General features: G+C 42.9%; 1 protein-coding gene across 1 annotated transcript in view; it reads right to left on the bottom strand.

The window, feature by feature from the left end:
• The window catches only part of robo1 (roundabout, axon guidance receptor, homolog 1 (Drosophila)), a 273,594-nt gene that overhangs the window by 98,006 nt on the left and 159,848 nt on the right, over positions 1–15,740 (bottom strand). The window contains exon 4 of the mRNA XM_028419011.1: positions 2,421–2,747. Within this exon, the coding sequence (XP_028274812.1) occupies positions 2,421–2,747 (327 nt within the window). The remainder of the gene's footprint in view (positions 1–2,420; positions 2,748–15,740) is intronic.

Raw genomic sequence — 15,740 nt, 5'->3', positions numbered from 1 at the left:
CATAAATAAATGTTCCACTTCTTATGATTTTTACATGAACTCATTAATTCTAAGAGTCAGGGCTTGATGAAAACATGTCTGGCATCTGAAGCTGTATATTATGTAAAAAAATAGCCACAATGCTTCAAATACTTTTAGTAACAATGCAGAGCAAACTTCAATGTGGTCTCTTTGGTCTTTATTAAGCGGCTGTCATCGGCCGACAAGGGAAGGTAAAAGAACAATAACATAATAGGAACATTTTTTTTTTATCTTAAGCCTGTTTTAGTACACAAGACAAACAGGTTTCACCGTAAATGCATTAGGCCTGGCTTTGGGTTAGGAGGACTAAAGGGAGAAGTTGTGGGCTGTACTGTACATGTAGTTAATGATAAACCAAACAAACTGGGTTAGCTCTCTTAGCCAAAGGCAAAACAGGACTTGTTGAAACTTGGATTATGTTAACAATAACTGGTGAGTAAAGGAAACTGTAAAAGCCAGGCTCTTAGAATAACATCCCCCAAAAAGCTGTGTTTTTAGCTTTTAAAGTGAAAACTTTAGGTGGGGAGAGCGAAGTAAAGTAAACACAATTAAACCCATGACTTCCTTCTTTGGAGTTTCATTTGAAAATAAAAGCCTCGCTATACATTCAGCTGAGTGAAACACACCGTTTAACTCACAGTAGCATTGGTATGACAAACATCTTTAAGAACAACGAGGAATCTAAAGTGCTTTAAAAACTTTCTAATATGCTCATGAGTCAGACTTAAGGCTTGTAGTTTCTTTATTCTAGAGTTTAAATGTAGCCTTGTAAAGAAATGTTGGGCTTTCTGGGCTTTTTCTTTCTTGTCTGCATTTTTTTTTTCTTCGGCAGGGTTCCATCCTGGTTGCTCCGACAACATAATTATATGTAGTTAAGCGTGAGCTGCACAGAGGGGTGAGTGAGAGACACCAACTAAGCGGGAAAGAGAGAGAGAGAGAGGGCTGGAGCACAGTGGCTTGTCATTATGGGTCTGTTTGAACCTTATACAGAATAAGCAGCTCAAACTTGAGGCTGTGCCAATGGTCCTCATGTTTCCTGCCAAGTGTCTTGTTTTTCTACTTGAAAAACCCACCTCTGAAATAAACACCGTATCGTCTACTACAAGGGGAACATATTTTTGACCTATGGAAACTTGTAAATGTGCAAAACTTGGACGCTGCTGTATTTTATTAAATTGAGCAGAATTGTCTTTTTATGTTGCCAAGCCCAGCTGGGAATGTAAACTATTACAGTATACATGAGAATAAGACTTGACCCCCTCTCTGCAATGAATTTCTGCAGCTCATCCCCTCTGATCATCTGAAGCAGAGTTCAAAAGAAGAGCTTGTGTCTGATCAGGGGGCCTCTAAATGTCTCTGATCCAAAGCTTCTTATTTTATATGTAGCTGACAGCAAAGATTGAAATAATTTTCAAAAAGCACACAGTAGAGGAATTCAGTCTTATTTGAAATTCCAAACCTACACAGCAAGAATCTGACAAGACACCTCATACATGGGACCCTCAAAGAGCCAACAGCTCATGCCCAGCCCAACTACCCCACACACTTCACATTCATTCACATGCACACACACACATGCACACACACACACCATTCTCTTTCTTTCCCCATCTTGATTAGATTACAGTGAGCGGGTTGGTGACAGCCTCTGGGCATGCTCGAGGAGAGGTTGATATCTGAGCTCTCCTCTTCAGCCAGTCAAGAGAGAAAAGAGATAATATATTTGAAGACTGACCTCACCAGTAAGAGTAGCCTTAAAAATCATGGGAACAAATTTGTCAACACAGAGCACAAACAATAAGACACAGTGGTTTAGAAAGAATATTTACTTATTCTATGCTCACTGACTGCCAAATATTATCCTTGCTTATATAACTCAAAGAGTGCTTGTTGACCTCAGAGATGCTGAAATCCTTTTTACATCAAAGCTAGTCTGTTACTGCATAAGTGTAACAGACAATAAGAGCCGTCTCTAAAACTTCAATGGAATGAGCAGGAAAGCTCCTCATTGAAAGATGACTAAACACAGATGCAATGATTGCATTCCTTTCGATATAAAACCTCATATCTATCTCTCTGACAAAAAGCCGAGGCAGGGCCAAAACAGAAAGGGCTTTGTTCCTATTGTAGCTCCTGACCACCTACCAAGGGCCCTTTAGAGAAGCATTCACCCTGGAATGATCAGGCCACTTCTCCCCCAAGGCTCCACAGTCCTACGGAGACTGCTGGGCCAAACACATCCTGCCCATCTCCTGAGAGATTATCCAATTCAATGAACACATTGAGCACAGAAACACTGGAAGAAACTGGAACCTGCTATTCAGCTACATCCAAACCCGAACTCTATCATTCACACACACAGTGGAGACGAAGAGTACAAGAAGACATCCTGCACTTACTGGCTACTTCCAGCGAAGCGTTGTGGCTCACTGCCTCTCCCAGGTAATTGCGAGCAACACAGACGTAAGAACCTTCGTCCGGTTTGCTCCGCCGTCCGTGGACGATCCGGAGAAAGAACAGAGAGCCGCTGGGCAGCAGCATGCGCTGAGAACGGGGATTGTCCCTGTCCGTTTCCACCCGCTCGCCATCTTTGTACCACTCCACTGTTGGGGTTGGCCGCCCTTCTGCTTTACAGTTGAGGGTGGCAGGCTCCCCTTTGGAAACAATCAGGTCAGATGGGTGCTCCACAATCCGGGGTGGGGTGTCTTCTTGACGCAGACGTGATCCTAAAAGGAAGAAATGAAAAAAGAGTTTTAATCTGGGACATAGAGTCAGTAGGACAGTTTTAAAGCCAACTAAACTGACTCTGGGAATGAAAAAAACTACAAAATGATGTATGCACAGTGTCCTTTACTTTCAGGATCAGTTTACCATTACAGTGCTCAGTATGTATCACTATGCATATCCACTTTACTGAACAGAACTTCACATACAGGCCAATTTGGAAGAAAGAAATTGAATGTGTTAAGGTACAATACTATGTAATACTGATGCAACTGGTAAAAGGAAAAATGAAGTGGCAATCTGCAGACGAAGTCACCCTTTAATTACAGTGACATCTCTTTCAGTGAAGGTTAAAGCTGCTGCAGCAGCTGTGCCATTCCTCAGATCAAAGAGGAAAAGAAGGTAAGAGTAAACAACAATATGACACACCTTAAAGGTAAAAGGAAATTAAGAGATGAAAGATAAGATATAGGTGTGCTGCATAGCTTACTGACAGGAGAAGGAGCAGGAGAAAAGACTACTCAAAGCACCCAAAGCAGTGCCAACAGCAGTGCCAAGAGGGTTAACACCTCAGTGCTATCTCTGGTCATTACTATTGCTCTCTGACCAGTCAGCTGTAGCTATCAACCCTGCTTTACATGCAAATTAGCTTCCTGTTGTTAATTCCTGAAGGGTGGAACTTGATGGTTGTGAATGCATTGTGTGCCGTAACACAAAAGTGTGTGTATGTTAGAGAGAGAGAGAGAGAGGGAAAGACAGAACTCTTTCCTCTTCGCCACATCTCCCAGTGTTTGGAGCCCATTCAGCCCCAATTAAAAAGAGTTGGGTCTAATTGGAGGCACAGCCCCGCAATTAATTTACCCAGCATTCCGTGAACTTGCCACACTGCGCTCATTTATGTGCCATACGCCCATCCCCCCTTACCCTAAGAAAACTGGTGCTGAGAAGGCACGTTCTCCTGGTTGCCACATATTTTAGGTAAAGTCAGCATAATTAATGACAGCTCCGTGGAAAGATTAATCACTTCAACGCAAAATGTGTAGTATGGTCAATGAAATATAATTAATCCAGTACCCTAATGAAGGGCATCGTGATCACACGTCGCTTTAAGTCATTCATAAACTAATGCTTATGACAAAACATTACAGAGAGAAATCCCACAATTCTTTTGTGAGAAAGCAACACTTCAACCAAACTTTAGCAAACTGGAAACTTCTAGATTATGTTGAAGGACTAAATTAAATCTTGTGCTTACTTACGTCACATAAAATGAATTAAAAATAAGGCACTTTTGGAGCAATTACACTAAAGCCAATCAAGTGATGTTTCAATTTTTGTGGCAACGTGACAAATCGTGTCTCGCACAGAAACTCTGTAATTCTGAAACTGTTTTGGTTCTGCATGTCAGATCCTCTGCGGGTATAAAAATAAAAATGTAGATTAAAGCATTTTCTCTGAGACCAACAGAAACAGATGGAGAATTAGTAAGCGACATACCAAGCCTTTAGCAAGAATGAATTCATCTACTATCTGGCTCAAAATAAAGTGTAAAAAAAAAAAAAAAACGTTTATGTTTTTTTCTTGCTATTGGAGCTGTCTGAACCACGACTAGGCTAATTAACCCCCATTTGTAACCTGCTCTCATCACAGGCTTTGAACCCGCAGATCGTATGCTAACTAGGCCCAGCCCCTTGGTCGGGTAACACTAGCACTCCTCACTGTGCTAACACACACATACCCATTACCACCGTAGCAACAGCACCACCGCCCTTCAAGACAAGGCAGGCTAATATGTTTTATTAAAGAGGACTTTGAAGAGCTCCGCCACTCTCTGCTCTGCCTGTTCCCTGCCTGATTTAGATAGCTCTCCTCTAATTTGAAATGGTCTGAAGTTTGGGGTTTTATGGGGGAACCATTAACTATTTAGATGTGGCCCACTGCGAGGAGAGTGGTGCGGTGGGCGGCGCTGTGTTTGATCAGAGACTGTTTACTGTAGATGATTGCACTGGATATGCATGATTAAGATGCAGACTGAGAATACAATACAGTACAGTATCTAGTTACAGATGAGCTGATGAGAATAAGCTGCTAAATAAATATTCAGCCGTTCATACAGAACTTTAACTCTAATAAGTGAGAAGTGTGTGTGTGTGTGTGTGTGAAAGCGAGTATCAGTTACATAGTGCTTTTATCCTCTTTCTTGTCCCTGATTTAATTCTTTGTGTGTGCATTTATGTGTAAGTGTGTATGGTGCACTGATCCCTACAAACAGTTTAAGTGACCTCTGTTACTTCAACTCCATTACCCCCATTTCACACTCTCAATGTATAGGATTATTCTGTCATAAAACAAACACTACCATGCCTCCACAGGTGTGTGCTTTGAGAGTGAGTGAGAAAACCTCACTCTTTCCCTGTAACACGCACAGAAGCCGAATCTGAAACTACAACAACAGGCGAGTGCAGATATCACTACAGAACCCAAGCTCTTTCTCACTTCACTTTGAACCATCTAACCCTCCCTTTATTTCAAAGCGCTGCCCTTCCTTCTCCTCTGCTGCTTTAAGCCACCCTCTCTCCTATTTTCTATCCCCCTCTTCCCCTCCTCTTCACTGCCAGACAGAGAATGTGAGATGAGCTAATGCAATACACAGCCTCACCAAAGGGAAGCTGGGACTTCTACTGCAAGGATCTGATCGATTGGTGCCTGAGGCATGCTTCTCCTTCTCCCTCAACCCTCTCACTCACTGGAGCCCTCTGCATTTCTTTTCTCTCATTTACTCACACAAAGTTACACTATGCTTGAGGGAGGCTTTGCTCGCTGTGGAGGTAATTAAAAAAAAACTATTCTCTCTTTTTCTCACTTTAAGGCCACTTTTAGTTATATACAACAAAGTCCAACAGCAACACTGAGTGCTATGAATTGAAATGCTACAGACACATCCACCTATTCCACCATACAGCCACCACAAGGGTCCAGACCTGGAAATTGAACCACATACTGTAGACATGCAAAAATTCATGAAGACCTTCAGGCATTTGCTCACTCTTCTCCGCTCTCCTATCACTGATAGACATGGCATGATGAGATTTGTGATGGTTCTTGAGAAACCATTTGATCACTGTGCATACATTGTATATTAAGATTCTGGCTTCATATCGATTCCTCTGTGTCTTGAGGCTAATCTTGATTTTAAAGTTGCAACATGTGGTGTGATCTATATTCTACATGGTAAGCATGCTTCCTTAATCTGATAAAAAAAATAATATGCATAACAGACTGTAACTTATGCAAAAAACATACTGTTTATCAGTCTGACCTATTGAGCAGAAGACTTACTGTGCATGGGTCAAAAAGATGAACTATGTGTTTTAATGCTCAGTGCTTATTAAAGTAAACACTGAAAGGCAATATCAGTTTACTACACGAAACAGCAATAAAGTCAGAGCTTTTTTGAGGCAGCAATCAAATGACAGCATTTTGAATAAAAGGCTGAGAAGAAGAACATGTAACAAGCTTGACTCCGAGCAGCCTTGAGACAAGAAAAAGCCAGACAGGGTTTGCTCTGTCAAAGCCAGAGGTCTGACATTTGGCCTTTTAACAACTTATGTATGCCCACAGGCAATGCCCTGTTTTTTTTACTAACCACCCTCTGCCCATATATGAAGAGCGGACGGTGAGAAAGAAAGAAAAAACAGGCAAGAACAATCACCTCGCTGCAGTAATCGGTTCAGGTTCAGTGATTTCCTTAACTGAAAAATAAATGTGGCTCTGTCTCTCAAAGCTCTTTTCCATGGCTACTATCTTGGCAGAGTGTGAGGAAGAGGAAAGGAGCCAGGCACCTGCCCTTTACCCCAGACAGCTCACATGGGAGAAGTACAGTAGAGCAATTTAGATCTGTTGTCACTGAGGTCCCCTGAGGTAGGGAGACAGGATAACGTGTCCACTTCCTCCAATGATAAAAACAACTTCACAATGCTAGGTAATTCACTCCAATTACCACAGACAAGAACAAAGGATCCCTGCTGAAGATTCTCATTTGATTACACCAATGAATTTGTGGTAAAGTTTAATTCCCCCCATAAAGACGCTCAAGGTCACAGAATCTCATAAAGAGAGACGGTAAAATTGAAAGGTGTGAGTCATATCATCACACCACAAATCAGATGACCAGCTGAGCAACAGCAGAGATATGGAATATGGATCTGTGATAAGGAAGGCAGAGCACAGTAGAGCACTCCCTATCTACAGCCACATTAATCTGTGATTAGAGGACTTAAGAGGGATTTATGGCAGAGATAAGAGCAGAGGGTGTGTCCCTCGGGGCAGCCAGGCGGAGACTGGAGCCACGCCTGCTCGGGACCGGGCTGGCCAATAAATAACTGAACGCAGAAGAAAAGGCACCCTTTTCTGTTGAATTAGAGAAGATAACGCTGAGAGAGGGCAGAGATAAGGGGGAGAGACAGACATGGAAAGAAAAGGCAAGACACTGTACTCCTGCTGATCAGATGACATTAACAGGAAAGCGAAACTGAATCGTTTCACCCTCAGAATCCCACCCTGGAACGAGCTGCATGAACGACTTTGCCAGTTGCATCAGATCAGACCTGTTTTTAATGTTACACAAGACTATCACTTACAGTCCTAAGAGGCAGGATTAGAGCCCTGTGTGTGTGTGAGAGAGTGTGCATGCTGATCTAGAGGTGGGGTGATGGAGGGGGATGATGGATATCTTTATGGCCTCTTTCTCTCCTCATCTCTTTGTCTCCATTTACCAAACAGAGCAGGGTAGGGTTACGTTGCTTATACTACAGCAGTACTTGAAAACAGATATCACTTTCCCAAAAGCAGTACCCCTGTCCAAATCTGGGCTTTCTTTTTTTAATCCAGTTAACCTGAAGCACATTACCTACAAGTTCATGCATAAGACTTTGATTGTTTATCTGTGTTTGTTGTTATAGAAACAAAGTCAATACTCTGACAGATGATTACAATGCTCCCATTGATATGAGTAAAATATGGTTTCTGCAAACAGTAATGAAAACAAAGACACAAAGCTCCTTTGTTATTATTAAAGCAAAGACACGAAACACGGTTCAGGAAGTAATGGAAAACACTGTTGTCTATGTTTTCCAGAAGAGTACAATGCTCCACTTTTCTAGTTATATAAACACGACCTAATAAACAGTAACAATCTGTCAAACTGACTGTTGTTGCCTCTTATCGGTGTGTTGTGCATTGGTCCTGTGCAATAAAGACATGACAAAACTGCTGATGATGCCATAAACAAACAGCTCTCCTTCCTTTGCTTAGGGCCAAGGGTTACTAACACACAGTAAGCTCCAAGACTATGAGATATTCCCAATGATCACTCATCAAGATGCTATCCAGCAGCAGAGGTCTACAGGCCCTGAGCACCAGCCACAGTTCCTGGCTGTGTCAGCTGGGAAATGCATCCCTGGCAGGGCAGGTTGAGAGCAAGACAGCGTGGCAGAGGGCTCCTTTGGGAGGCTGGGGGCCATCCTGCTCTGGGGGCCTCATCTAAATCTAAAACAATAGGAGCAGTATTTCCACCTCTGCTCCAGGCTTGTCTGCAAACAGAACTTAACAAACTGGGAAGACACCAGCCATGATCACAAGGAGTACTGATGCTCATAAAACCCCTCATAAGTCAACTGAAGACAACAAGAATATCTTTCCCTTTCTTTCTATAAAATCCTAAACAGAAACTTAAGAGATGGATAGCTTTTTTAATTCATCAATGTCATAAAGTAAGCTTTTCTCTCACAGTTTTAATATCAGTTTTTCACATAGTCTGTCAACAATGAAACAGTGAAAAATAAATATAAAAACATGAGACAGGAGGAAAACACTCAAATACAATAATGAATTTTCAAGAGAGACCCAGGGGACATAATTGTGGATGAGTTGTAGCTCAACTTGAAGCCAGTCTACTCCAGTGAGTGTCATTAGATGCAAACAAAGCCTGTCAAACTCTGCAGAGGGCCATAAGGGCAGCATTCGTTCCTGCAGGAAAGATGCAATTCCTATTCTTTATTACATCAATTCAGTGGGACAAGGACGGAATCTGTAGTGGAAAAGACTGGAATGCTTGTTAGGAAGCTGCCTGTCAAATTGGCTCTGGAGACCAGGCAGATGGGTTGAACAGAGCAGGATGGATGCAAGCAAAGAGCTGGTCTGTCTGTCAGTCTGCTTGGTTATCTATCAATCTATTCACAATGTGAATGCACGGTAGTGCGTCACTTTGAGCAGACTCACTGACTCTCTGAGTTGACCCTGCACATTCACTGTGATGACCTGAAAACAAAAACCAGACTTATACTTCTCATGAACACCGGCTTCAAGGATGTCACTCCTTCAGACCCAAGCACACCCAAGGAAAAAAGGGAGGTAATTAATATGAAGCCCAGATGCCGTGCTTAGACTGTCCATTAAGACGCCTCTGCATGCAGCATAGTCAAGCTTGGAGCATGTGAGGGTGGAGGATTACAGAGAAGAAGCGCAAGGGAGTGAGAGTGGGCAATTACTTCTTGTTTTTGTTTTCCCGCATTGCCAGTTTTTAATGAGGTTTGACCAGTGCGATCTCAGTGATACATCAAAGCATTCTACAGCAGCAGGAGAGGAGAAGCAGGGGTAATTGAATACACTGGTACATTTATTTCCCAACAGGGGACAGTGAACATAACACTGCTGACGACTTCTTCCATGAGCCGCATCACTTGAAATTCTCAAGAGATTAATAAATTTGTAATTTAGTAACACAGTTTGTTTAGACAAATATGCTCAAATGTATGCATTATGTGAACATTTGTCTGTACCCCTAACCCTGACCTCACCCAAAAAAAACTCTCATTTTTGCAGCAATGAGAAGTTTGGTTTGGGTTGAAAAGTGTCTGTTTCAACCCAAACCAGGATCCTTCCCTAAACATAACCAAGTAGTGTTGATGCCAAAGCAAATCATGAATGAAAATAAAGCGAACTGAGAGACACATAAGGAAATGAACACCAACATCTAGAGCAATATTATATCCACTCTACTCTCCATCTGCAGAAATTAATGGCCTTTAGCTGCACAAAATCAGTTACACAACTATATTTCTTGTTTCTGGAATCACAGATGATTGACCTTTTCTGTCACTTATGAGTGAGGATGCATTACAAAAACACTCTGATGTTAATGCAAATAAAACTGCTTAATGCATGCTTAATTTAATTTACAAGAAAAGTGCTGCCTGTTCAGTTTTGTGTCAATAACAATGCGGTGAGGTGGTCTGCCCTTCCGAAGGTCACTCCCTGGACTGACTGCAGTGTTCCTGTTCTTGTCACCGACCATGAGGGGACTGTGATAGGTGGCAGGGAACTGAGGGAAGGCAGGGGAGGGGAAGCAATGAGGAGGAAGAGGGACCAGCACACTCAGCTGGCACAGCCCAGCCACAGGGAGTATGGCATGTGGGCACAGAGCCAAGAAAAAGAACAGCTCTGAAGAGATGCCAAAGTAATTCAGGGCAGGCATGGCCAAAAAGCACCTAATGCTTTTTAAATGTTATTTATTTGATTGCAGCAGCGATACACACCTTACAGTTGCACTGGTATTATGTTACAGCCCCTAAGAGCAGAGCTGCTGACCTTAACTGCTTATGTAGGCTATTCTAAATGCTCGGCCAAACACATTCTAAAGCAAATCTTAGACAGCTGGGTGCTGAAAGGGAATTTCATTTGCAGCATTCAGTCTAGGGTACAATGGTAGCATCTAAGTGCAGAAACTTGGCACATTTCCCCTTGGTGACCTTTAGGTTAAAAGGGTAAGCGTGGAGTACATAGTTTAGTAGTGTCAATGGGCACACACATACGTATGTGCACATATGCAAGAATGCTTCGCATGCTGTGGCCGTGAAGGTATTATTAAAGTGAAACGTGGCTCCCACTGCATAGGTTAAGACTCTGTGGAGCCGTGTGGCAAAATCCCAGAGACACCAGCATGAGCCTGCTGAGTGGGGCATGGCCCGGGTCCAGCCAAATGGAACACAAATCGCCCCAAACTGTTCAAAACCTGGCCTGGAAAAACTAAAGTGGGATGTAAAGCTTGCCATGTGATGCACAGTAAATATTTGGTCAAAATTAATGAAGGGGCAAAGTCTGCCAAGAAGCCTTTTTCTAGACGTCCACAGAGGGGAGACTGTGCCCAGTCTGGCATTAAAAAGAAATTTCCTTCTGCAGACAACTGCTCACTGGTCTGTCTGCTTTCCAGCAGCCACTTACCACGTCCTCTCCTCAGAATATACACCAACTGTCCAGGTACACGGTGGATGTAACTGAATTCTGTGTCCTTCCCTGCTGCTCAAAATAACATCATCATAACTGTACCCCAGTTCCTTATTTCCTATCCATCCGTTTTTTAGATTTCTACAACAGAAACCTGTTTCTAAGAAAACCATTTTCTTCCAGTGCTGGAGACACTGACGGAGGCAGCTGTGATGACAAATGCAAGAGAGGAAATATCTGTATCACCAGCAGCCTTGCTTTTATAAGTGGAAATAACCATCCTGAGGACATCTCTTCTTCTTTCCACTGATTATTCTCTCTTTAAAAAGCAATCAACTGTGAGACAGCCACTAAAAAAGACTTTTCAGACAGTACTTTATGGTATATTTATAATTAGTGTCTCTCAAAAAGGGTGTACTGTGCACTGTCATACTAAACAGAGACAAATTGAACATGAGTGCAAATTTAAGAGCCGTTTATGTCACAGAGGTCTGAATAAAATAATCCAAAGAAAGAACGCCTAAACTCAAATCAAAGTCAACAGGTACAGAAAATGCTGAGACTGATTTTTGCTTTTGCTACGCTGGAAGCCAGGAAACACTTGACACTGTCGAAAGGATGGCCGTCATTATCATTAAAGCGTTGAGTAGAGGTGGAGACAGAAGTGAATAGTATGCTCTGATTAGAGGACATAATGAGAGGAGATAAACACAGCCTGTCAAGAATGAGTGCTTGGAGGAAGTGGGACGGAATTTATTACAGAGCACCTTCAGACATTTTACAACAATGTCTTCCCAGCCAAGAAAGGTGAGATTACTGAAGCCAGGATCATGCAGAGAAATGAGGGTGAGGCTCTACAGCTAAAGTCAACTGTTAATGGTTGTGTGAAGTATGAAGCTTACGATTAGGACTTGCTGACAGACATGCATGCAAATGCAAAACGGCTATCTTGTGTTTAAAGCCTGAGGAACCTGTCTTTCACTTGGTGACTACACAATTGTTATTCATTAGAGCTTTCATTGTGTAGAGGGACTACAGAAGAAGGATTGTACGGACCAGAAGGACTGATAAACAGCACTGCAAGTCTTTCAAAACTGAACACTGTAGTTTAAAACCTTATTGTAAAAAGGTGAAAATCCAGAGGCTTTCCATTTAATTCCAATGGGTTCAAAGTGTTCAGTAGCTCCACACATATCTATGGCAAAGAAAATGTTTGTGCTTGGTTCAGCGGTGCCATCAGATCTGTGGAAAATGTTACCAATAAAAAGTAGGTAAGCCTGATAATAGACTGGGATTAGATTAATCTCCCAACTCTGTGCAACTGTGTATTTACATGCAAGCCTCCTCACCATGGTTACAGCTGAAAGGACTGACTCCAAAAGCATCTCTGTAATGGTGAATTTCAAGGTCACCTTCTCATTAATTATGTTTTTCAGTGCTTCCTCTTAAATAGACTGAATCCCTCCTACTTTTATCACCATCTTTTGTATGACAGAATTAGCCCCCAGGTACCAGTAAGTTGCTGATGCAGCTCTGGATGAGAACATGAATCTTTTATCACATCAACTGCACTGCATAAAACACAAAAAGGAAGTCTGAAAATGTAAAATAAAGTGTTAACAATGCCTTGTCACCAGAGGGAATCTGAACTACGACGGTATATGTGAGAGGGGGAGGAACCAAAGACATTAATCAACTAATTAGCAGTCTCTCTTTTAACAGCTAATTTAATCTATTCCTTGCAGCCTCTTTAATGGTATTTTCCCCTGTCAGTTATAACCAAAGAGAGGTTTAGCATTTCAAAAGTGTATCCAGGCCTTGAAATGAGAGGGTAATAGAATGGTCACAGAGGCTGGGAGGAGGCCTGAGCTCAGGGAGTGAGAAAGAAAAGAAGGATACAGGGAAAGGCTGTCCTCAATGCCATCTCTCAGCCTCCCCAATGGAGAAAATGAAAGGGAGGGAGGTCTGAGCCTTTTTAAAATGCACAAGGCAGATCACCCCACGGTAGCATAGCTTCACCAACACAGCAAACACCAGACCCAGGGTAAACCCTCAGGGAGTTCCTGAGCATGCAAAATTTAGTTCCATGAGGCATGTTGGCCAAACTATTCCAAACCAAACCCTCACCGCCACACTGGAGCTTTGCACCATCTTTTATTTACTCAGCACTTCTAAAATTCAACCTCACCTCTTCAGAGATGTCCACCTACAAGAAAAACAACACCAGCGTTCTGGCCTCACACTTTTTCACCACTACCACACTAATCAGCACATTCAGCGCCATGAGGGACCAGGAAGAATATGCAATGTGAGCAAAGGGAGCTAGGATCAAGAGTATTCCCAGGGCTGGTGTATCACGGTAGGTTTGACTGCTCCGTCCTCGCCTTTCGTCCTCAGTCCCTCCCCCCTCCATCCCCTTCTTCCACACCCTGGGGTAGCCTTTGTGTAGCTGCACTCCTCCCCTCTACACTCCTCACACACCCTCAGTCTCTCGTGAACCATTCTCTTCCCCTCCTCCATGCCTTACAATCACCCTGTTAACGCAACACAATGCGGCCTCCCTGTCCCCATCCCCACAGGCTTTTTCTGCGTGCCGGCCTGCTTTATTTAAGAAAGACTGCACTGACCAGTCACAAAAAAGGCAAGTCTTAAAAAATTGGGCCAAAACAAAAAAAGGAGGGGGATGGGTAAGAGGATGAAGAGATTCCTTAAACCCCCTTTCACCACCCAACACAAACACAAACCCCACGTCTCTGCCTTCTTTTCTTCCTGCTCACATCTATATTACCAGAGTCAGGGGGAAATTAATATTACGCTCAGGCTAGATTGAGTGAGGCTGCAACGCAGAATCAAATGTAATTTCCATGTGCATTACAGCATCTCAATAAAGACGCTCTTTGCATTTTTCATAACAGGAAGCAAAGCTGTGGGAATTCTAAGCGTGCCATTTGTGAAGCGGGGACAGAAAGCAGACAACACCTTTCATCCTATAAGGACACGCCATTTATCACTCCCAGACTGAGTGGCAACAGGGAATGTTTGTCCTCCACGTCAACTGTCAGAAAAAGATGCATTAGCAACACTGACCCATGAGGCTAATATCCAGGCTGCCTCCTAATATCAGCCTTGTATGAAGTTATGTCCCAAAGTATTCTTAGTGAAACCGGCTTAACTGTGTCTGGTTTTTCAAGCCTTAGCTGATACACAACTTGTCAGACAGAGTGATACTTGCTAAGTAAGTCACAACAACCTCTCATAAAATCACACCGTCTAAACTGAGACAGTGGTTAATTCCTGAGGAATCTGAAAAGGGTGACATTGAAATGTGTCCTCAGTTTTACTAAATTATCTAAATCCCCTGATTCTCCTTGCAGACAGGCGTATCAGCTGAGCTGTAGCCACGGCGAATTACAAACTATTGACGTCAGATGGATTTGTTAATTAATCCAATTAAGTGGGGCTTTTAGGTCATTAAAGGGAGAGCAGTTGGGGAAAAGCAGATCATTAAGAGTCACAGCCTAATTTATCTGCCCTCAAACAAACTGCTGTGAAATGTTTATCTCGTCAGTCGTTAATGACTTCGCTACAGTTCACATGGGCAGGAAGAGGACACACACTGCCCTCCCGCGTTCCTCCATGCGGTTTCACTAAGCCAAAGTCTGCCTAATCCCAGATCTTAAGAGTGTAAAACCCAGTTTGATTCGGATTAACATCAGATTAATGTGTATTAGTGGAAGTTATGGAGATGTTATGGACACTGCCTCCTCACACAGGTGTGACATTTATTGGCTCAGGGAAGAAGGTGACACTGTGCTCTGTGTGGACTAACACAGAACCATTGCACCACACCGATAAAAAGTGGGTAACTGTGAGAGATGGTTGAAGGGAGAGGCAGGCTTTAATGAGTGTGTTTTCAGGCCATGTGAAAGGTACAAGCCCAGAGACAGAGATGGGTCTCACCTGTGGTCCCTGGTCATTAATTGGCTCAGGAACCTGCTGTGTCCTGTCATATCGGTGTGATGTAGGAGGTGGTAGGGCTCCGCAATTTATCAGCACTTATGAGTCAATTTGTCAAGACCTCTACGGCTTGGTGCTGCCGGGGCTGGGACTGATTACGGGGGGCACCATTCCCACATCCCATGTTTTTATCAGCCTGAGCACACACTAATGCTTATGCCCTGGGTTGTGAGTTCATTGCAATGTGCATGTAAACCTTTAGAGAGAATCTGAAGTTAATATTTATCATTTTAACAGCCCTTATCTCCTCAAAATAATCCAGAGTATCCTACTGAGTGTGAGAAGTATAAATCCACATGTGTCCTCATCTGAATGGTACCTCTGAGGTGAGTGTAAGGTCTGATGAGCACTTGGAGAGAGATAACAGCCATTTAGTATAGCAGGAGGACAGATCACCTGATAACAGGGCGAGACATGACGGATGGAGGTATCAATTTACAGCCTTCAGACGGAGCAAAGTGGCAATAACCAAGTCATCACAGGTCTTGCAGGGCAAAGGTCATCTTATCTCTCTCCCTCTATTCCGCCGATACAAGCATAATAAAAAATATGTTCCAAACGCCACTAAGTTTATTAAAGAGATCTGACACCTCCTCCACACCAAAAGGAAGTTGTTAACCCTCCAATTAGCAGCAAATATGAAATCTTTTCCTGACAAGTGGCGTGAAATCCAATTTTCCTGACACCAGTGTCTA

Source organism: Parambassis ranga, chromosome 13 (genome assembly GCF_900634625.1).
Source record: "Parambassis ranga chromosome 13, fParRan2.1, whole genome shotgun sequence".
Classification (NCBI taxonomy): Eukaryota; Metazoa; Chordata; class Actinopteri; family Ambassidae; genus Parambassis; species Parambassis ranga.
Note: the sequence above shows the minus strand (reverse complement) of the source record. Positions and strands in the feature narration are given on the sequence as shown.